Below are 23,773 nucleotides of genomic sequence, written 5' to 3'. Positions count from 1 at the left end.
AGCTATTAGTGAGTAAGGTTTTGTATGTGTACACACTGTGTACGATTGATGAGATATAGATATCGAGCTGAGAGCACTTCAATAATCATATTACCTGTAAACATGGAGCTGTGGACTGTAACCATGGCTTCATACTTGATAGTTGGAATTCAAACTTGGCACTAGTTTGTAGGGGGAAGTGGAGGTTGGGTGACTTAGGTAAGTGGAGGTAGGCCAAGTGATCTATCTTCCCACGATCTTCTTTGCTTGGTAGCGAAGCCGGGGTGTGATGCAGTATCCTGTTGGTGTTCAAACTTGGCACCATTTTTCTGGGGGGGGGGGGGGGAAGAGTGGGTTAGGTTAGTGGAGGTTGCCCTATTGACCTTCTTCCCGCCAAAATTCAAACCTGCAGCCAAAATCCACTGTCATGGATAATGGTATGTGCATCATCAGCTGATGTCATGGCCACCATCTTGGATGATATCATCGCCACCATCTTGGATGATATCATCGCCAACATCTTGGATGATGTCACAGTCGCCATCTTGGATAAAGGTACTTTGGGGCTATGACCCTGTTGCTCCAGTACCAAGGTCACCAGTGTGTAGAAGCCTGCTCAAGATGTGTTATGAAAGCTAAAGTTGGGACATTTGGATCAAGAGCCAATGTGGAGAGAAACTTTTAAACCATTTGCTGAACCTATTGATTAACTCTCAGCAAAACTAGACAAGGAAGTTACAGTTGCAGGTTGATTAACTGTCACAGTAGTACTAGAATAGACGAAACAGTCCATGTCAGTGTAGAAAAACCATATATGTTGGACAAGCAGCCTGCAGGTTTAAAAGTAAAAACATTACAGCTATGTAATAGTGAATTTAAAAGAACATATGGACTAATGAACCTTACTTTTCTGTATCCCACAAAACACTGAAAATTATTCACCCAAAGATCTGGAGATGTATTGTGAGATAAGGGAATTGACGAGTGTACATAGGGAAGTCGGAAACCAGCACAATGCGAAACATAGAACTATTATAAAACGTAGACGTGATGCTCAATACAGCATTGGCAATGGTATTGACATTCAGCATAAAAGAGTCAGCAATCGACACATATGGTATATGAAGTACGAAGATAGCAGTAAACCTGTAAGATCGACTATGACTGCTCATGGTATCAGCTGCTGCTGGTAAAACTGCTCATTCAAATGAGCTTAGAGATAAGAGGTATAATCAAATAATAGTTCAAGAAATGCACAAACCAGCATGCAAACCAACGTTGTGGGCATGTTATGATTAAACGTTGGATAACTTATGGTAGGCTGATCTTGTAGATATGTGGGTATATTTACTTTCAAGTAATGGATTGAAGTGTATTTTAATGGGGCATTGATACATACACTAAATTCGCCTCAGCATTACCCATCAAACAAAAAAAGGGATGAATATATGTCAGGATAACCTCAAAACCGGTTCACAGTGGAGTTTTAAAACAGGTATTTCAAGGCTGTGACTCAGCAGTATGAAATACATCGCTAGTCAGCATTCACTGGCGAGTACTGTGGAATTTTTGAACAGAGCTAAAAATGCTCAAATGTGTATGCTTTTTAATCTTCACAGTTCATACAAATGAATGGATATTCTCCCAGAAATAACCATATAGTATAATCAAACCAAACATAGCAGAATATAAATGAGGCTAATTGACGTTGATGATAACAGACTCATGGAAACGGTGTACTGTCCTATGAAAACGTTAGATCAACGTAAAAATGTCATGTGGTTGATTTGGTCAGTTGGTTGGTTTGAGGGATGAAAGGACCAAACTACAGTGGCATCAGTCCCTTGTTCCAAACACAAACAAGGCTCAGAGTAAAACAACTCCCAAAGTACGTTTGGGAAAGTAAAAGGGGAAAAATGAATGTGGACCCATAACTAAAAAGAAAACGTATGATACAAACAAAAAATGGGGAAAAAGTACACCACAAGGAAAAGTAGAAGATTGTATTAAAACTATAGAGCAAATGGTCTGGGCTGGCTGATCATATGAAAAAAAGGGGATGAGCTAGCCACTCTGCAACACATTAAAATGTCCAGCCAAAAACGACAAGGCGAGATGAACACACAAATGGAAGAGACAATAACCAAGACAAACTAATTCAAAGAAAGTTTGACAGAGAGTTAAAAGGGAGGGAGGGAGGGTGGAGACCCCAGAGAGAAGGTCAAACGCCCACCCTTAGATGGTATGATAAAAACCCCTGTAATGAATAAAATGTAAAACAAAATCTGCCATTGAGGCATTGTCACCCAACACCAAAGGTAGGGTGTTGGGAAGGTTAAAAATCCGCCGCAGAGCGGTAAAATTGGACAGCAAGATGTGCATGACAGTGAGAACGGAGCTACAGCATCACCAAGATGGGTACTCACAATGGAGAAGGTAACCATGCATTAGCCACATATGGCCAATGCGGAGCTGGCAACGACAACAGATAACCTGTGAGTGGCTATACATTGTCTTCTTGATAGCATGGAGTAGATAAGCCCAGATCTAGGCTGCCATTGCAGGAGATGGACCACCGTGTTGGGGAAAAGAAGGCAGTAATTTGTACAGCGAGGCGAACTATGTATGTGGGCGGTATAATTTGCGCAGTGGAGGAACGCCAGCTTCCACAAGTAGGCTGTTCACGGGGCTAGATCAGAAGGCACCCGTCGCGAGGCAAACTCCATAGTGGTGGATGGGGTCTAGTAGACTCAGTGTAGAGGGGGCAGCCGAACCATATACCACGCTCTCATAATCAATACCGGACTGTATGAGGGCTTGGTACAGCTGTAGCAGTGTACAAAGATCAGCACCCCAGTCGGTGTGGCTCAGGCATTGAATAAGATTAAGGTGCCGCCAGCACTTGTCCTTAACTGATGAAGACGGGGAAGCCAACTAAAGCGGGCGTCGAAGACGAGTCCCAGAAAGCAGTAAGTCTCCACTACATCTAGTAGTTGGTCATCGAGGTAAAGTGGGGGTGGATGGTACAATGACGATAGAAATGCATCACGCAAGCATTTCCTCAGCTGGATGTTCAGTGAAACTACATCTAGTGAGAATAACCAGCAGGAAGAAGGAGACGGTCTTCATTGTATGGTGTTGGGTGAAATTACCTTGTTTGAAGATATGGGTCATCATCAGGATCAGGACCCTGTTTGGGCCCCCATTAAGCCACATGTGTTGTCAGGAGAGCTGTTGGATGAGTATGTTGTTAAGAGTGGTATTCTCTGTAAGATGGTGGGAGAGGCTAAGCTATGCAGGATCTGTTTTCCTGTAACTTTGGTGCACCCGGTTTTTCGTTATTTTCATGATTCGTTGGTCGGTGGCCATTTGGGTACTTATAAGACTCTCCAAAAAATCAAGGAGCATTTAACTTGGCCCTCCATGAACCGGGATGTAAGAGAGATGATATCTCAATGCCGCTGGTCTAATGTAGCCAAACGCAAGAATGCTACTCAAACGGGTTTGTTGGGTTCTGAACGAGAATCGTGTCCTACGCACAAGCTCTTTATTGATTATTTAGGACCTTTACCTCGTACTAAGACGGGTCATTGATATGTACAAGTTATTATCGATGCATTCTCCAGATTTACTTGGCTCATCACGACCCATAACGTTACCGCTGCCACCACTATTTATCATTTTACTAAAATTTTCAATATTTTTGGCCCACCCAAGCAGCTTGTTAGCGATAATGCTCCTGCTTTTCTTTCATCTCCTTTCAAGGCTGTCTGTTTTCATAACGGTGTCAGGCATATCACTATCACCCCATATTATCCCTATCGGTCTTTCGCGGAGAGAGATAACCGAAATCACAAGACCACATTGATTATTTATGATCAGAAAACCCCAAGTAAAAGGAACTCCAGTCTTCCCTTGCTTAGTTTTGCCTTTAAAACCGCCAGTCATGAAGCCTTGCGAGATACGTCCTCCTCCTTGTTCTTTTCCTATCTGGTTAATTCCCCTTTTTCAAACTTATGGGGAATTCAAGATCTTATTCCAGCCGATATTAGTCCTCGTTTTATCAAGGAAAACTGGAACTGGGCCAGGTGCAATACACTCAGAGCCCATAGTAAATAATCTGAGCATTATAATAGCAATAAAAATACCTTTAAGGGTAGGTCAGTGGATCATGTTTATGTCCGCTATTTACCAGGGAGGCAGGTGCGTGGCGGGAATCTTAGTAAATTAACTCCTAGTTTCCTGGGGCCTTGCACTATCATGTGTTTTTTAGGCGAGGTAAACCTGTTGGTCAAGGAGAACAGTTCAGGTAAGCAGTATCAGGTTCACCTTAGCCAAGTTACGTTCAGGTAGCTCAGGGGTTGAATTACCCCCATCCTGCATTAAGTTTGAGGGGGTGAGATTGAGTCGTTGCTGGCTCAGGCTATGTGCTGGATTAAACCACCGTTGCGATTCTGTGTTTAGTCCCCTGCAGTTATTGCGGTTATGCTGTTATCCTCTCCTTCTGCGGGTGGCAGCAACAGTGTGTATCTATGTTCGCACCTTGGACTATCTTTGACCTGGCGCTTATATTTTCCATCTGGCTGATGTGCGACCGGTCGGTCGGTTGGCGTGGAGCAGCCAGGAATTCTCGGTGGTGCGTTGTTTGGCCGGGCCTGCTGGCGGTCTCTATGCAGTGTCATAGTGTGAGGCGTTCTTCCCATTGCTACGAGGACCATGGATCATCGACCCAGGACACGAAAGTTGAGTTTCGATTTAACCTACCAGCAAGTTAAGACTGTTCACATTGTGTCGTTTGGAGTTCGTTGTCGCTGTTGGGGTATTCCCTTGAGCAACAACATGGTTTTCAAGTCAGAAAACTCTATTCACCCTCCGGTGGAGCATCACTGTATTTGGTTATTTGAATTGAAGTTCAGCAGTGGAATCTTTTGCCTTGTGACCGTTAACGTTCCGATTACCTGCTCTAGCAGTTGACGTAAATTTCTGGCAGTGTAGTTTCCTCATTGTGTTGTTGTTGTCCAGTACACTGTGTAGTTTGACTGCTCCATGTATGATTCGTTGTCGTTTTTCTCTTAAGGCCTTCAGCCGAGTTTAAAATGTTGTTTCACGTTAGTCCTTTGGTTTTTAAAAATTTTAATGTTGCAGAATTTTAAGTTTTGGTCCTTCAGCCGATTTCTAGTTTGACTTGTGCGTTTAAGGCCTGCAACCTAGTTTAAAGTACTGTTTCACATAAGCCCTTTGGCATTCTAAAACTTTTAATGTTGTTGAATTTTAAGTCTTGGGCCTTCAGCCGATTTTGAGTTTGAGTTCTTTTGCTCTTAAGGCTTTAAGCCTAAATTAAAGAGCTTTTTCACGTAAGTCCTTTGGTATTCTCTAAAAAAATAATGTTATGGAGTTTTAAGTCTTAAGCCTTGAGCCGACTTGAATTTAATTTGTTTGCTTCAGCCTAACTAAAGAACTATTTCAAGACAAGGCTTGCCTGTTAAATTTCTGATTATGGTTGCGTCTGAAATTACTGGCCTTCAGACATTTTTAAGTTAAAGTAGCTTTCAGCCGGTAAGTAAGTCCCAAGGATAAAAGCTGTGAGTATTTTTTTTTTTGGGGGGGGGGGGGTAATCTTGTAATGTTTGATTAAATAATAAAGTTGTATGTTTGAGTGTAGCTGACAGCCCTTATTTTGGCCCCTTTCCACAATTTAGACTATCTGTCCTGTCCTGCAGGATTAGCAGGGCGTCTCACTATTGTCTTTGTCCCATTGTAAACGTGTCAGACGAAATGGACACCCCACCATTCTAAATTGGCATGTAGCTTTTCATCAGACTGTAACAGGAGGTTGCGATGAAAATTAATTCCCGGCACCATATTGAGGCTTTTGTGGGGAGTGACTGAAAGCTGAATATCACCCAGCTTTCCAGAGGCGAGTAACGTCTGGGAGTGGGTTGGGGATGCCATCTGAACAAAATAGACCCATTGTGCATTTTGGACAGTGCTGGCACATTCACAAACTTATCCTCTAAGTACTCAATAAAAACAGAGGTTTCGTTTCGAGAAAGGGGTACCCATCAGTTTTGCTGCCTAAGTAACATGGTGAATATTGATCCTGTCACTCTCAAGCACTATGTTGCTCCCAAGGTGTTCCTAGAGAGGGGAACGAGTTAGGGTCATACTTGTCAGTGTTGTAATCAACCTTTCCATTTTTAGAGATTGACGGGGTCATTCAGTCCCCAGCAAATGATGACTTAGCCTGCTTCATTGCAAGTCATCCATCCTGATGACACCATCGTCGATCAAGGGCTCTCCCCACAGGTGCCACCCAGCCATAGCAAAGGCCACCTGGAATGATGGGTGTTGATGGGAGTTCTGATGCCCCATGAAGACAGTCACATACTCCTTGGCATACATGGGGAGTTTACAGCTGAGGCATCAGCAGTGTTTTCATGGGACCACCACCAAATGGGTACATGATGGCCCCAACCCAACAGACTGGCTACTGTGCTGGATATTAGGCGCAGAGGAATCCTATAGTGTCATGGGGTCGAAAGAGAAGAGGAGACGACGGAAATAGATGACATACCCCATAAAATGTCCTCACCCAGTTTCAAGAAGAGATGCAAAGCCATGATGACAAGAGATTCAGGAGACAGAATCTAAGGGCACTATAGATAACTTGTGCCCCCATATGATACGCACTTCTGTGGAATTTGGAAAGTGGAAGGTCAAACCATAGAATGGGACCTGAACATATGGCGAAAATGTGTGTGACTCCTTTTAGTCGCCCCTTACGACAGGCAGGAATATCTCGAGCCTATTCTAGCCCCTGGACCTGCTGGTTGAAGTGATTTGGTATTTATCTCGAAACATAAGACACCAAATGGGAAGTCTTACCTACCAAACTGCTCGAGTGAGATATTCGAAAAAATGCAAAGGATAAATACTAGGACTTACATCTTAAAGGATAGAAGTGGCACTGAAATTGACGGATGCTTTTACTCAGAGGAATAGAGCTCAGAACCACATGTATTTCTCAAAGTGCACATCACAAATAGTTGAGGAAATAAGCACTAGTTAAATACCTTAGTTTTACTGCAACAGAAAACGAATGGACTGACGATGAGGATTTGCTGTATAATGTGGTGCACAGAGGACAACCAGCACAGCAGCTTAATATGCTCAAAAGGATATTTATTATAGGAGATGGTGGTGTTCTCGACAAACTACGAGTCGAATTACACGTTCTGTGGTATGACAACAGCAGAGATGGTACAAAGTCTCATAAACGTTTTCCTCATGGTGATAAGGAGATTAAACTCCTTGCTGAGGCGTGTTTGGAACATGACACTTTATATGCAGGAGATAAAGGTCTTCCAAGCCGTCATGCTGCAGACCTTACGTTAGCCTATCAAGCCAAGGTAATAAGTGTGAGAAAAGATATTGTTCTAGGACACTGTAGTACAGAATTTTTAGTGGCTACAACGATGCATGGTAAAAGCAAGTTGGGCATGGATGTGAATTTCAAGCAAGTTATGAACGCTGCACATCGTGCTCTGAACTTTAAGAAGAAGAAAACTATGATGAAGAAGAAGAGGCTAGGGCAGATGTGTTCAAAAACTGTATCCTGCCAGCAATGTGTGCAGCGAAAAGAGCCCTGAACCGTAAAGGACTGGTTAGAGCACCAGGGTTCTACTGATACATCAGGAGGTGTTATCCCCTTCCTATTTCCTGCATTTCTGTCCTCTCAGGTCTCTCAGCGCTAATTTCACTGGCTGGTGGTGCTGCAGCTATTGCCAGAACAGTAAAGAACGCACAGAACCCCCATGAGACATAACTACATGATGGAAGTGGCAGCCATCAGAAATGGACCAGACCAGAAACCATATAAGGAAGCATTAGGGCTCTTCATAAATTGAAATAAGGCTCATTAGCTATCCTACCAGACAGGGTGCTTAGAAATTCAAACCTTCTGAGGTTTGTTAAGAAAAAATTCAGGGTTCCTAGATTCTGTGGTGTGTTTATGCAGTATATTTTACCAAAAACTATGTGGAATTTAAGATAATGTGGGAATGTGAATGTAGATATTACCAGGCCCAGGATGCAAGTGGGTGGCATATGCTAAGAAATTAGAAATAATGTCTACTAATACTATTTTGGAGAGGTGTAGCCATCAGAAGAATTGCAAAGATACTTCACAAACAGAAGACGTTTGCTCTACAGTCTTCATCGATACCAAGATATTAATACCAGTGTGGGCATCTGTGAATCATATTCCCACTACTTCTCACCAAGAAGGATATATAAGGATGTGTGTTAAACATCCACTCATCAGTTGAGGTTCAGTGGGAATATAATCTGACTTTAAAATAACGATCATCTGTATTACTGGATGTGGAGTATTGCACTGATTGGATTGGAGACGCACAGCACCATTCAGAATGTTAAGGATGTTGACAATAAACTTCATTTGGAAATTAATGATAGAAAATAAATTGCGGATATACAGCATGCTGCAGTGGATGACTGCTACCTATGGATTATGGCTCGGAGACACCCTGACAGCATCACTACCATGTTGTGCGCAATAGGCTGCATGATGCGCAACTCCACTCCCAACATCCATGGCGAGGTCTATCTTTGCAACCACAACACCATACAGCACGGTACAGATGGGCCCAACAACATGCCAAATGGACCACTCAGGATTGGCATTAGGTTCTTTTCACCGATGAGTGTCGCATGTGCCTTAAACCAGACAATCGTCAGAGAGGTGTTAGGAAGCAACCTGGTCAGGCTGAACGCTTTAGACATTCTGTCCAATAAGTGCAGCAAGATGGAGGTTCCCTACTGTTTTGGGGTGGCATTATGTGGGGCCGACGTACATGCCACAGGTGGCCGTGGAAGGCGCTGTAACAGCTGTACAATATGCGAATGCCATCCCCAACCTATAGTGCATTCATATTTGCAGCACGTTGGCGAGACATTCGTCTTCATGGACGAAAATTTGCGCCCCCATCGTGCACATCTTGTGAACGACTTCCTTCAGTATAACGACATCGAGTGGCCAGCGTATTCTCCAGACATGAACCTTATCGGGCATGCCTGGGACAGATTGGAAAGAGCTGTATATTGACAACGTAACCCATCAACCACTCTAAGGGATCTACAATGAATGGCCATTGAGGAGTGGGACAATCAGGACCAACAGTGCCTTGATGAACTTGTGGATGTTTTGCCACGACAAATACATGCATGCATCAATGCAACAGAACTTGCGACTGGGTATGAGAGGTACTGGGATGTACACCAGTCTGGACCACCACCTCCGAACGTCTCGCTCTATGATGGTACAACATGCAATGTGCCATTTTCATGAACAATAAAATGGGCGGAAATGATGTTTATTTTGATCTCTATTCCAATTTTCTTTACTAGTTACGGAACTCTTGGAGCTGTGGTGATGCATACATTTTTTGATGTGTTTATCTGTACTGCAGGCACACCAATAAATTCTGTCTGGCATCTGAATTAGTGTAGTGTGAATACTTCTAATAATATGACATTGTAACTATGGGCACAAATTATTGGACTATCTGCCCAGCAGAGACACAGGAAAACTCCTTTCTAAGCGTACTGCTTACATGGCAGTAATATGTATGTTGTGAAATTTACAGCAGTTTCACATAGCACCTTTGCTGCTCCTATCAAGTACTCTTCAGTAATTATGTGTTGTAGAGACCTGGTGTATTTTTCGGAGTCTCTTGTTTTCAAGAATGGAATCTTGCTTCTGACGACTTGCATTACTTTGTAAATATCTTACGTTGTTAATCTTGTCTGAGTTGGGTTGGGTTGATTTGAAAGAAGAGACCAAACAGCGAGGTCATTGGTCTCATCAGATTAGAGGAGGATGAGGAAGGAAGTCGGCTGTGCCATGTCAAAGGAACCATCCCAGAATTTGCCTGAAGTGATTCAGGGAAATCACAGAAAACCTAAATCAGGAAGGCCGGACATGGGATTGAACCATCGTCCTCCCAGTTTGAGGCCAGTGTGCTAACCACTGCACCACTTGAATCGGTCTCTTGTTCTGATGTTAGTGGAGTAGTTAGATGTAGATAGAAAATACAGTTACAAAGAATGTCTGCTGATTTAACATTTTGCATATTTTATTTTAAAGAGAAGGAAAAATCATGTATCAAAGCTTTATTTAGTTCACATCACAGTCGTTTGTTGGAATGCTAGATAGGATTTCTACCATCCATTGCCGCTTGTTCACTCTTGCTAAGTCCAGCGCAGTGTTCCCTGCGTCCTCCTTGGCGTCCCTATCGGCCCCTGCATCCAGCAGAGCCTTCGCCGCCTCTGCGTTGCCGTAGGGTGCCGCCCAGTGCAGAGGCGTCCTACCCCACTGATCCTTGGCATCGACGTCGGCCGAGGACGCCGCCAGCAGCCGCACCACTGCCGCATGGCCTTTCCATGCAGCCAAATGTAGAGGCGTCTGCCTCACATCGGTCCTGGCATCCACTTCTGCCCCATTCCCGATCAGACACCTCACAATATCAGTATGTCCCTGCTTCGCTGCATAATGTAGAGCGGTCCACATGGTCCATCCTCTGTACCCCACATCAGCACCAGCCCCAAGCAGTACCTGCACTTCCTCCATTAACCCCCGTGTAGCTGACTGGAGCAGCCCCCTGCTGTTCATGTCTGCAGGAAGGGTCCTGCAAGAAAGAGAGAAGTTCTCGTATTTTTCTCCATATATACACTGTTTATGAGGTAAACTATAACGACTAGTTCTAAAAACATGTCAGAACAGTGAAAACTAATGAATCTTCAAATTTTCCCCCTCTATCATATAATACAGAATAGTGGAAAAGTGCCTCTCCATTGAAGTACAGATATACAATCGCATCATCCTCACAAAGCTTCACTCACTCACCATAAGAAAGTCTTACATTCCATCACTCCACAAATTCAGATGTTACATTTTGCCACATAGATTCCTGATTGTGAATTCATATGAGCTCAGGATGCTATTGTTAATCAGTGTTGGCACTTCACTGAAAGAGATGATTAACGCAGACTCTACTTGTCCTCTACACTCAGCAAATCATCCTAATACTAGCAATTGCAACTAAAAAAATCACTTATTACCGTATTTAAATAAGATTTCCTATTGTGGGAGAAAAAATTTTGAATCTATTTACTAGAAAATTTACTGACACAGCCCCTTCAAACAGAGAAAGATAAATCACTTAACATTTCCAGGCTGAGATGCTGTGGTCTGTACCTAAGACTCTCCCCTGATGTTTCGCCTTCGACTGCGGAAGGCATCCTCCAAGAACAATTGGCGAACTGCCCAGTTGGCAGTTCGCCGATTGTCCTCGGTGGATGCCTTCCGCAGTCGAAGGCGAAACGTTAGGGGAGAGTCTTATGTATGGACCACGGCATCTCAGACCGGAAATGTTAAGTGATGACAATAACTGCCGTGAAAGGCTTCATTCTATTAGAGAAAGCTAAAATTTACCAGCAAACCTTTTAGACGAAATATTTCAGGTATGGCTATGACACTAATTCGATTCCCCTGCCCCTACACACAAACACATTTGATGGCACATGCACATGAGTCCACATGCACAGATAAACACAACTGCACAGTAACGAGCAAGCACACATGCATTCAGCACACACACAGATACACAGGCACACATGCAGATTCTCACTCACACACACACACACACACACACACACACACACACACACACACATTCTTAACCCATGTTCTTGTCGGTGCAATGCACCAGAAAGCAGCTGAGAAGTCTGCAGTTTATGAGACAAAATTAATGCTTCATCTACAGACCTGAAGTTAATCTAGAAGAAGGCGTTAGCGACCCTAATGTCGTTGTGGCTTCTATGTCAGTGGAAGTTACAAAAAAGGTAAAGAAACAGCGTAGAGGTTTCTTGTTTGGGATTGCAAATAAAAGTGTCATTAATGAATATCTTCATTGTCAGCTCCAAGCTTTCGCCGTGGGACACAAAGACATTGAGCATCTTTGGTCAGAATTTAAAGGTACTGTCCACCACGTGCTAGAGAAGTGTGTGCCTAGCAGATATGTAGGGGAGGGAAAGGCTCCACCTTGGTGCAACAAACAAATTAGGAAGTTGCTGAGAAAGCAAATTTTGCACAGTCGTTTTTAACGTAGTCACTGCCCCACTGACCAACAGAAATTATGTGAAATGAAAGCAGCTGTCAAAAGATCAATGAGAGATTATTTTAACGAATTTGAAAATATTTCATCTGCAGATTCTAAAAACAATCCCAAAAAAATTTGGTCGTACGTAAAATCTATGAAGCCACAAATAATTCAATATCTTCTCTTGGTGACAGTACAGGTAATGTAATGGATGATGGTAAACAGAAGGCCAAAATTCTAAACCTAGCTTTCAAAAACTCGTTTCGGTAGATCACTGCAGCACCTTTCCCCCTTTCAACTATCAAAAAAACACAAGGATGGCTGACATATTGTTTAGTGTAGATGGGATTGTAAAACAGTTAAGATCCTTAGACGCCAGGAAGGCACTGGACCAGACAGTATCCTTCTAAGATTATATGTTGACTATGCTACAAATATAGCACCGTTCTTATTCATCTTCTATCAGACATAATTGCAACAGAGGAGTGTTACACAGTACTGGAAGAAGGCTCAGGTCATAGTAATCAATAAAAAGGGTAGAAAATCAAATGCACATAATTAATGACTAATTTCACTGACATCGATTTGTTGTAGAATCATGAACATATTTTGTGTTCACACATAATGAACTTTTTAGACTCCGAGAAGCTCACCTGCTGAAACCAGCACAGTTTTAGGAAACAGCGGTCATGCGAGACACAGCTGGACCTCTGTGTGCATGATATACGGCAGGCTCTACATACCGGCTCCCAGGTTGTTGCCATATTTCTCGACTTTCGAAAGGCGTTCGACTCAGTTCCTTACTGTCACTTGCTGCATAAAGTGCGCTGCTTTCTACTATTTACATAAACGATCTGGTTGATGGTACTGACATCGGCATTAGACTGTTTGCCGATGATGCTGTAGTTTACAGGAAAGTAGTATCACACGAAAGTTGTGAACAAATCAGTCAGGATTTGCAAAAAATAAATGTGTGGTGTAATGACTGGCAGTTATCTCTCGGTATTAATAGGTGTGATCTACTGCTTATAACAAGGCGAAAATCCCCATTAATGTACGAGTACAAAATAAATGCCCAGTCTTCAGAAGTGGTAATATCCGTCAAGTATCTGGGTGTGACTATTTGAAATGATCTCAAATGGAATTATCAAGGAATGGTGAAGGCGATTCCTAGATTGCAGTTTATTGGTAGAATCCTGAAACGATGCAGCCCTTCAACAGAGGAAATGGCTTACAATACGTTAGTTCGTCCAGTCTTAGAGTATTGTTCGTCAGTATGGGACCCTTATCAGTTGCGTCTTATTCAAGAGATTGAGAAGGTCCAAAGAAGAGCGGCAAGATTCGTAACTAGTACATTTAGCCACCGCTAGAGCGTTACAAATCTCATAGAAAGTTTGAAGTGAAACACACGACGTGCTAAACGGAAGGGGCTGCTCACTAAATTTCGAAATCCAATCTTCGCCGAGGATGTAGAGGTTATATTATTACCACCAACTTTCAGATCCCTCAATAATCACCATTCAAAGATAAGGGTAATTAGGGCTTGTACAGAGGCGTTCAGACAGTCGTTTATTCCTCGCGCGATCGGCGAGTGGAACAGAAGGGAGGGATGGGGGATATGACTTTGGCGCGGATTGTGCACTCTGCACACACCGCTTGGTGGTTAGCGGAGTATATATATAAATGTAGATGTGGATGTACATGGTAATCTGAAATATTGATGCAAATAAACTCCAGTCTCCTGACACACTGTTGACCTCACAACGATGATGTATGCCTGCACACCATTTCATTCGCATGTGACAGCATCACTATAATGTGGCTAAGATGTGGAGCAAAATTTTTTATATGTTAAAGAAAATTAAGAACAAGTAGTTTCTCTCATTCCGCCAAGTAAGATGTTACGGCTGATAAAACCAATTTCCATCAGTCGATGCAGCACTTGCCCTCTTTTTCTGCAAACAACAAAATCATAGAGTTCACATACTCAAAATAAACCATAATACTCTGTCAGATGTGTGAGACCCTCCTTGATCTCTCCTATGGAATGAAGAAGTAGCAAATGAAAATTCTGAATTACCATAAAATCGCTAACAGCTAGTATGTGGTTCTCAGCCACGCGGGAATAGCCGAGCGGTCTTAGGCGCTGCAGTCATGGAGTGTGCAGCTGGTCCCGGCAGAGGTTCGAGTACTCCCTCGGGCATGGGTTTGTGTGTTTGTCCTTAGGATAATTTAGGTCAAGTAGTGTGTAAGCTTAGGGACTGATGACCTTAACAGTTAAGTCTGATAAGATTTCACACACATTTGAACATTTTTTTTTTATTTGTGGTTTTGATGCTCACAGTGCTACACTAAGCTTGGACTTCGGCGAGGTACTTCCCTTTCCCAGCTCCTGGTTTGTGCATCGGTTCACACATACCCACAGTTTGATGAGGAATTCTCGGAATAATGCTACTTAGAGCGGTCAAAGTCATGTCTAGAGATTCAAAGAGTCCAACAAAATAGAAGGGAGTGCACTTGTACACTTTACTACAGAACAACCTAGATTATCCACATTCAGACATTTGGCTGTCACTACTCGTATTGTAAGGAACCTGATGCAAGCTGATTAGGATTAGGGACATTGTAAGAGTCACCTCACTCCATATTCTTTCTATTAGTGCACATTTTATTATCAGCTGGTTGCCTCACTATCACTTCCAGTGCAAGAACTTTCCTGCTGCTGTACAACAGATTTTGTGGATGGCAGAGCTACTCGAATCCTGTATTCTCCTAGGGCAGTTATATATGCACATCTGTGCCTCAGTGTTTTTTGGCCATTTGAACATGGAAAACACATGTTGTCTTCAGTGGGACGAGATTCTGCGATGTGTAAGTGTTGTTGCTGGTTCCAACAGTGACGTCAAGCTGTAAAGGTGCCCTTGAGGTGCAAACTCTGGACAACATCCTGCTACATACAAGTGATCTGTGACAGGACACGGTGTGCCAGTCTGTCTGGTGAATGGCGGTCCTCGCACTGACGTCAGTAAGTATAAAGAACGACTTGTCATCCTGACGAAATATTACGCTTCCCACATGGAAATCTATTAGTTTCTCAGGAACTACTCTGCAATTTTCCTCTACGCAACATATATATGAACTTCATTAATGGCAGTGATATACTCCAAAATACTGTCTGCCTCTACATGTTACTTGCTACTCTGACACATTTTGGATTGGTGTATGTGCAGTTATTAATAGGACACTGCTTAAACTTATGATTTTGTTAGAAAAATACCACCCACATTAGGTATGGAAAGAAGTTTGTTATACATAATGTAATTTTAACTTTATGATTCTGGAAAGATGTTTATCACTTGTATTTTTATCTTAGTTTCCACCATTCTCAGAAGAAAATGTTACAGTAGTAACAGGGATTTTCTCTGCCTCGTGATGACTGTGTGTTGTGTGATGTCCTTAGGTTAGTTAGGTTTAAGTAGTTCTAAGTCCTAGGGGACTGATGACCATAGATGTTAAGTCCCATAGTGCTCAGAGCCATTTGAACCATTTTTTTGAGTATAATATTGTTTACAGTATTTCTTGTAAACACCTAGTATCCATGCAGTACCGTAGAATACAATCTATTTTATGATTTATCTGGCCCACATTGATCGAGATGTGGGGTGCGCGTGGAATAAAATGACATTTGGATGTAGTACCATGGTTGTTTTGCAGTGTTTCCTTGTTTTACATGTTATTGAGCACCATTCTTTGACCACCAACATCTGTGACTAGCAACAGTATTTGGGTTCATGATAGAGTTATTTTATTACAGGCAGTCTGGGAAATATCGTCATGCTGGCCGCTGTGGCCGAGTGGTTCTTTGCGTTTCAGTCCGGAACTGCGGTGCTGCTACGGTTGCAGGTTCGAATCCTGCCTCGGGCATGTATGTGTGTGATGTTCATAGGTTAGTTAGGCTTAAGTAGCTCTAATCCTAGGGGACTGATGACCTCAGATGTTAAGTCCCATAGTGCTCAGAGCCGTTTGAGCCAATACCGTCACGTCACACAAACTGAAGTACCATTGCCCATGTCCTGTTCCCAAATTTGGTGGACAGTGGAATAATTGCTGCTAAATAATTAATTCTACTGGTGATACATGCGATCATGAAGTATACCAGTTCGACATTATCAGATACTATTGTGTCATAGTCCTTCCTTGTTTCAAGTTTTTTCTTATGTTTATGCTCCCAATAAAGTGAAAGCATGTTTCTCAGTTTGGAAAAAGAGTGTAAGTACGAACACCACTGTCACGACAGCCAATGTTTATCAGGGACAAGGGTATCGTTGGGGAAGACTCATGGAAGTGTGATGGGACTGCTTTTGCACTCTTTATATGGGAATGATCTGACAGAGTAGCAACCTGCGACTAATTGTTGATGAGGCTGTAGTGTACGGGAAAGTGTACTCGTTTGATGACTGTAGGAGAATACAAGATGAGTTAGAAAGAATTTTTGCTTGATGTGATGAATGGCAGCTAGAAAAATACGCGTTAATGAAGATGAGTAGGAAAAAATTCCTCTAATGTATGAATATAATATAAGTGAGAATGTCTTTTGACAAAGGAACGTCTACTAAATATCTAGGCATAATGTAGCAAACTGATACGATATGAAACGAGAACGTAAGGACGTTATTAGGGATGTCGAGTGGTCGACTTCGGTTTACTGACAGTATTATAGGAAACTGTTTCTCACTTATAAAGGTGACTGTGTATAGAACACTAGCTCAACCAATTCTTCGATACTGCTCGAGTGTTTTGGATGCCCACCAGGTCTTATTAAAGGAAGTCATCCAAGCAATTCATAGGTGTGTTGCTAGATTTGTTAATGGTAGTTTCGATCAACACACAAGTATTGTGGAGATGCTTCGAGAACTCATACGGCTATCCCTGAAGCGAAGAGGACACATTTTCCGCGAAACACTAAGGAAACGTAGAGAACCACTCTTTTCACCTGTCTATGTATCGGTTCTACTACTGTCAACGTACATATTGCGAAAGGATCACGAATGAAAGCTACGAGTAGTTATGTCAACGTACATATTGCAAAAGGATCACGAAGGAAAGCTACGAGTAGTTATGGCTCTTATGGATGGATGTGTACAATCATTTCTCCCTCGCTCCATTTGTGAGCACACAGGAAATGAAATGACTAATACTACTGGAACATGGTATCTATCGCTTTGCGCCGTATGGTTACCAGTGGAATATGTATATAGATGTAGATGGATGTACATGTCCACTATATGGTACAAAGCACGCAGACACTCCCAAAAACTTACGTTTTTCATATTAGGGGCATTGTACTGCCACCTGCAGCGACCTCAGTAGTCATTTGACATCATGAGAGAGCAGAATGGGGCGCTCTGCAGAAGTCAAGGTCTTCGAACGTGGTTAGGTGATTTGATGTCACATGTATAATACGTATGTACGCGATATTTCCACACTCATAAACATCCCTAGGTCTACTGTTTCCGATTTGATAGTGACGTGGAAACGTGAAGGGACACGTACAGCACAAAATCATACAGGCCGACCTCGTCCAAGCTGTATCAGTACCACTGCAAGTACTATGACAGTAGCGGGAGGTGAAAGAACTTGGATTTCACGATCGGGAGGCTGCTCATAGGCCACACATCATGCCACTAAATGCCGAACGTCCCCTCGCCTGGTGTAAGGAGCGTAAACAAGGACGATTGAACAGTGGAAAAACATTGTATCGAGTGAAGAATCACGGTACAGAATGTGGCGATCCGATGCCAGGGTGAGGGTATGGCGAATGCCTGGTGAACGTCATCTGCCAGCGTGTGTAGTGCCAACAGTAGAATTCGGAGGGACTTGCCCCCCTTGTTGTTTTGCGTGGCATTATCATAGCACAGGCCTGTATTGATGTTTTAAGCACCTTTTTGCTTTCCACTGTTGAAGAGCAATTCGGGGATGGTATCTGCATCTTCCAACACAATCGAGCATCTGTTCATAATGTCCGGCCTGTGGCAGAGTTGTTAGACGACAATAACATCCTTGCAATGGACTGGCCTGCAGAAAGTCCTGACTTGAATCCTATAGAACACCTTTCAGATATTTTGGAACGCCGACCTCGTGCCAGGCCTCGCCGACCGACATCGATATATCTCACCAGCGTAGCACTCCGTGAAGAATGGGCTGCCATCCCGCAAGAAACTTTCATATTGAATTCCAGCATTACCGGTGGAGGGCGCCACGAACTTGTAAGTCGTTCTCAGCCAGGTGCCCGGCTACTTTTGATCACACTGTCTAGATACCAACTCATTAGAACTACAGTGGCAATATGTCAGACCGGTTGCTGAAATTTGCAGATATATTTTGTATCTTGCATCACTCTATGAAGTTATTGAAAACAAACGTTACTGAACAACATTATGAGTATAATGGAAGTCGTTATTCAAAAGCAATCACCAGAGACTAAAGCACAAGTATCCCGCTGTCCCATTGTTTCACGAGCCGAATGATTTCCTGGTTCTGGACTTCCTGTAACGGCGACAGGAGCCAGTCATACGCTGTGCCCTTCAACACATCGTCAGAACTGAAACGCTTTCAGTTTTAATTTTTCTTTTTTTATTGGACCAAACACTTGGAAGTCGCAGGCCGACTATGACCGAGGGGTAGGGTAGGTGACCAAGCTGCTGCCACATGACCTTGGCTATTACATTTCGTGTGACGTTGATGACGTGTGACTTGCGTTACCGTGGCGCTGAATCGCTCCCTCCTACAGCAGCCCAGGCTGTATGCTCTGGATGGACTTGCGTAGGATATGTAGTGTCTCACAGTACACGTCACTATTAATGGCTTTTCCGTGTCCGACGGATTCGGTGAGTACCGGACCACGAACATCGAAATAGACTGTCAACTTCTCCTTGCAACTGACGGCACAGCTTTGAATTTTTTATGGGGGGGGGGGGGGGGAGATGACGTTACATTCGCACCCCTACAGGTACCACCACGTTTTCCCAAGGTGGCAGATGCATATTTCAACTGTTTGGTTATTACAACCTTTTTCTTCTTTTCATTTGAACACTCCTCACACAAATGACAGCTTTTGTGAATTTGTGTAATTGAGTTAAAGACAACTATCTACTAGAAAGAGACGACAAGGCAGTGAACGTGTAGCTCAGAAGAATATGGCTAGCTGAAAAGATTATGGAAGGGCCCTCTTTCTCCACCTGCTGTACAGAGCATGATGAAGAAGTTTGTATCAACTGGAGAACTGGGCGTCGCTCTGGGAAGAGGCCGACACCACCACAGGTGGTTGATGAAATCGCTGGTCCCATGGCAGACAACGCTGCACACATTCCTAATCGTCAGGCAGTGCGTGTCTTGTGTCATGAAAGTTGAACATCCAGTGGTCCACTATATGGAAGGTGCTTTGAACCAATCTCTGAGCATGAAGTTCCTCTGTATGGTGAACACATCACTGTTTGGTGTGCCTTCATGGCCATACTCATCATCGGCCCATTTCTTTTTTGAATAGATTGGCGCTCAAGGACCAAAGACATGCAGTGTCACAGGCCAGCATTCCTGTGATATGCCTCGCCATCATGTTATGAACTCAACAGTTTTCACGCAAGATGGTGCCCTACCTCACATCGCTCGTGAAGTTCACCTGCTTCTCCGAAACACGTTTGGAAACGATCAAGTTATCATGCTATCGTTTCCGAATGCTTGGCCGGCACGATCACCTGATCTCACTCCCTGTAATTTCTGGTTGCGGGGCTACCTGTAGGACAGGGTTTACCAGTGGAACTTTTAGACTTGTGCTGATCTGAAGCCAAGCATTCCAAAAGCCGTAGACACCATATCTATGAACATGCTTCACTTTGCTGTTCACAATGCAATACTGTGCTTTCAGACTCTTCTGGGCACTGATGGGCACCATATTGAGCACCTTTTGCAGACATAATGGTACCAGTACGTAATGGTATGCTGTACCGTAGCAGCACATTGAAAGTGTTTTAATTCAGGTGATTTTGCGTTATTTCTCTTCTCCATGTCCCTGAAATTGATGCTACCAAGTTTGGTCCTCGTACGTTCATTAGTTTCTGTGCTATAACGAGTTGAATAGGGAAAGACTAATTACAACCACCCAGACACAAGGGATGTGGGAGTGCAGGCTGTTGACACATGGTTAATGACATGTGGACCTTTGGGTCTTGCTTAGGTAGCATAATGGCAACCGCTGGCGATAAACGGGAAATACGGGTTAGAGTCGCAGTCTGGTACAAATTTTCGTTGTCGTCATTCCATCATACATCTAATGGTTGTCCATATTCGCAACTGCAAATACATTTCATGTGTATCAATTACCTGCTAGGTCTATGACCAAAATGGGATTTAACTAATGGACGACAAACATTATCAACATCGTTATAATTTATGAGGCGTCCGGAGGCAGTGTTAATGGCAGAATTGTCACAAAAAATGCCACTTCGACAGAGATGACTACTCCCAGCAATGTTACACGCAACTGACGTGGAACTACGTCTCGAAACATAAAAAGGACCCCAGGTGTCTGGCGTGAAAGGGTACATCAGAAGAAATCTCACGAAATCAGGTTGGTAATCAACGATAAGGGATATTTTCAGAAAATCAACCAAATTTTAAACGCACGTCTAAGCGACAGAAACAAAAATAAACTATCGAATAATCCCAGGTCATGGAACTGGTCTAAACATTCGCCATCCCTACTAACGTCCCTATGTTCTCATTTCAGTTCGCATCACTTTGCGACATTGTCCCTTGATATTTAATCGACGTTGAATAACATTCTATGGTTTTGAAACGTCAAACCCAAACACCTTTAGCTGTCTAAATTTTCAGTTACTTTATTTGAGCAACCAGTTTCAGCACTACCCTTTCTCAAACAGCATCCCCATTAATACTGTGCTCTTGCATTGACACACAATTTTCTAGCTGTTATTCATCACATCAAATAAAAATTCTTTCTAAGCCATCTTGTATAATCCTACAGGCATTATGCGATGACACTTTCCCATGCACTACAGTCTCATCAACACACAGTCGCAGATTGCTGCTGTCAGATCACTTACATATAAAGAATACAAAAGCGGCCCCATCACGCTTCCATGAGGCTCTCCTAACTGTAGCCTCGTCTCTGCTGAAAACTGGCAGTGGAGGTCAACACAACTGGTCGGCTCTTTTCACCCTTCTTGTACACAAGAGTCACCGGTGCTTTATTCCAGTCCCTCGTGACTTCGATGGTGAAGAGCGATTGGCGTTAAGTGCTAGTTAATTAAAGGGACAATAAAATGTACTCGCTGTAAAATTCCATCCAGACCTGGCGACTTACTTGTTTTCAACTCTTTCAGATGATTCAGTACGGTGGGGGTGGCAATTGCTACGTCCTCCATACGGGCATCTGAGCGCCGTCAAACGACAATATGTCAATATAATCTAATATGGTCTTCCTGTGTGGCTGATATCCTGTACGCGAAATTTAAAACTTCAGCTTTCATTTTCCTCTCATTTATTGGCACATCGCACTTGTCAATGAGTAACTCGATTGAAACCCTCGATCCATATAATGATTGCACTTATTCCCAACTTAAGTCATGTTCTGTGTTAGATATTTAGCTAAGGCCTGGCTGTGGAGTTTGTTGTGTGCTTCGTACGTCGATGTTGTGACATATATATGATTTGCGACTAACTTTGGGTTGTGGACATTGCTGAGCTCTTTTCTGATCACTCTGCCATCCCTCAGCATTTTCCGAGTTTTATTATTCAACCATGGTAGGGCTTTTACATCCTTATTGCATTTATAGGCACATTTACGATTTGTACAGAAACCAAATGACAGTTATAAGAGTCGAGGGGCATGAAAGGGAAGCAGTCGTTGGTAATGGAATGAGACAGGGTTGTAGCCTATCCCTGACGTTATTCAATCTGTATTTTGAGCAAGCAGTAAAGGAAACAAAAGAACAATATGAAGTAGGAATTAAAATCCATGGAGAAAAAATAAAACCTTGGAAGTTTGCCGATGACATTGTAATTCCATCAGAGACAGCAAAGGACCGAGGAAGATAAGTTGAACGGAATGGAGTGTCTAGAAAGGGGGATATAAGATGAACATCAATAAAAGCAAAACAAGGGTAATGGAAAGTAGTCGGATTAAATCACTGGGTGGTGAGGAAATTAGACTTGGAATTGAGACACTTAAAGTAGTAGATGAGTTTAGCTATTTGGGAAGCAAAATGAATGATGGTCGAAGTAGAGAAGATATAAAATGTAGACCTGGCATTTACTAGGAAAGGGATTCTGAAGAAAAAAAATTTGTGAACGTCGAGTATAGATTTAAGTGTCAAGAAGTCTTTTCTGCTAGTATTTGTGTGCAGTGTAGCCATGTACGGAAGTGGAACATGGACGATAAATAGTTCAGACAAGAAGAGAGTAGTAGCTTTAGAAATCTGGTGGTACAGATGAATGCTGAAGATTAGATGGGTAGATCATGTGACTAATGCTGAGAAGAGTAATTTGTGGCTTAACTTGACTAGAAGAAGGGGTCGTTGGTAGGACACGTTCTGAGGCATCAAGTGATCAGCAATTTAGTACTGGAGGGAAGCGTGGAGGGTAAAAATGGTAGAGGGAGACCAAGAGATGAATACACTGAGCAGATTCAGAAGGATGTAGGTTGCAGTAGTTACTCAGAGATGAAGAAGCTTGCACAGGATAGAGTAGCATGGAGAGCTGCATCAAATCAGTCTCAGGACTGAAGACAACATTACCTCCCTTGTACGATTTACAGTCAATCTATACTTTGCTCTGATTTGTCTATGTCCGCTCAATACGGACTAAAAAATCTCTATTAATTATCTGAGCAGGATGCTAACAATTGTACTAATTCATTATCTGTCCATCTTTTTGATGAACTTCAGTTATCATTGGCGTTGCAATGACCTAATGATCGCAAGTATCTCTAATGATACGGCCCATAACGTCACACCCATCTTTAGTTTCGAGGTCTAAAATTCTTTTTCAGAGCTGCTTTAGCCTTCTCTCTACTCGGTATCAGGGACAGCCTCTGCATAGGTTTGCACTACCTCCAAGGGATACTGCTGTTTAACTGCGATTGATTCTTGAGCTTTCTACACAAGTAAAAAAGTTGTGTGCCATTTATCCTGTCTGTAGTGTCCGTGCACTGAGCACCGAAAGCGGTGTTGTGGAACTAAAATATGCTGTCAGTGACTTGGGTTGCCCTGGGTATTCAAACGTGGACCCAGACGTTCCAGAGTGGTCGAGTGGGGGGGGGGGGGGGTGGAGTATGGAGGCAATTCTTGGCAACAATCTACTGGACCCTCCTGGTAGTTGAAGGTGAAGCTGGGAGTATGCGGAGCAGCATTCGCTCCCAACATGTGCACGGACATGACCTACTTGTCACACAGCGAGTATGACTGGATAAGTGGACACAAGCTGTAAAATTACTTGTACTTCAGACATTCATTGCTGTGATCACCATTTGAATCTCATTACGTTTAGAGCCGTTCCATTTAAAAAAAAGAAAATCTGCGAATATTTTTCATCAGACT

The 23,773-nt window shown here is 42.9% G+C and overlaps 1 protein-coding gene across 3 annotated transcripts in view; it reads right to left on the bottom strand.

Moving 5' to 3' along the window:
• Nucleotides 1-10,154: 10,154 nt before the first annotated feature.
• Nucleotides 10,155-23,773, bottom strand: part of LOC126426880 (GA-binding protein subunit beta-1-like) — a 107,719-nt gene continuing 94,100 nt past the window's right edge. For all 3 annotated transcript variants that reach the window (XM_050088925.1, XM_050088927.1, XM_050088926.1), the window contains one exon: nt 10,155-10,685. In XM_050088925.1, the coding sequence (XP_049944882.1) occupies nt 10,175-10,685 (511 nt within the window). In that variant the 3' untranslated portion in view covers nt 10,155-10,174. The remainder of the gene's footprint in view (nt 10,686-23,773) is intronic.

The sequence above is a fragment of the Schistocerca serialis genome, chromosome 11 (genome assembly GCF_023864345.2).
Source record: "Schistocerca serialis cubense isolate TAMUIC-IGC-003099 chromosome 11, iqSchSeri2.2, whole genome shotgun sequence".
NCBI lineage: Eukaryota > Metazoa > Arthropoda > Insecta > Orthoptera > Acrididae > Schistocerca > Schistocerca serialis.
Note: the sequence above shows the minus strand (reverse complement) of the source record. Positions and strands in the feature narration are given on the sequence as shown.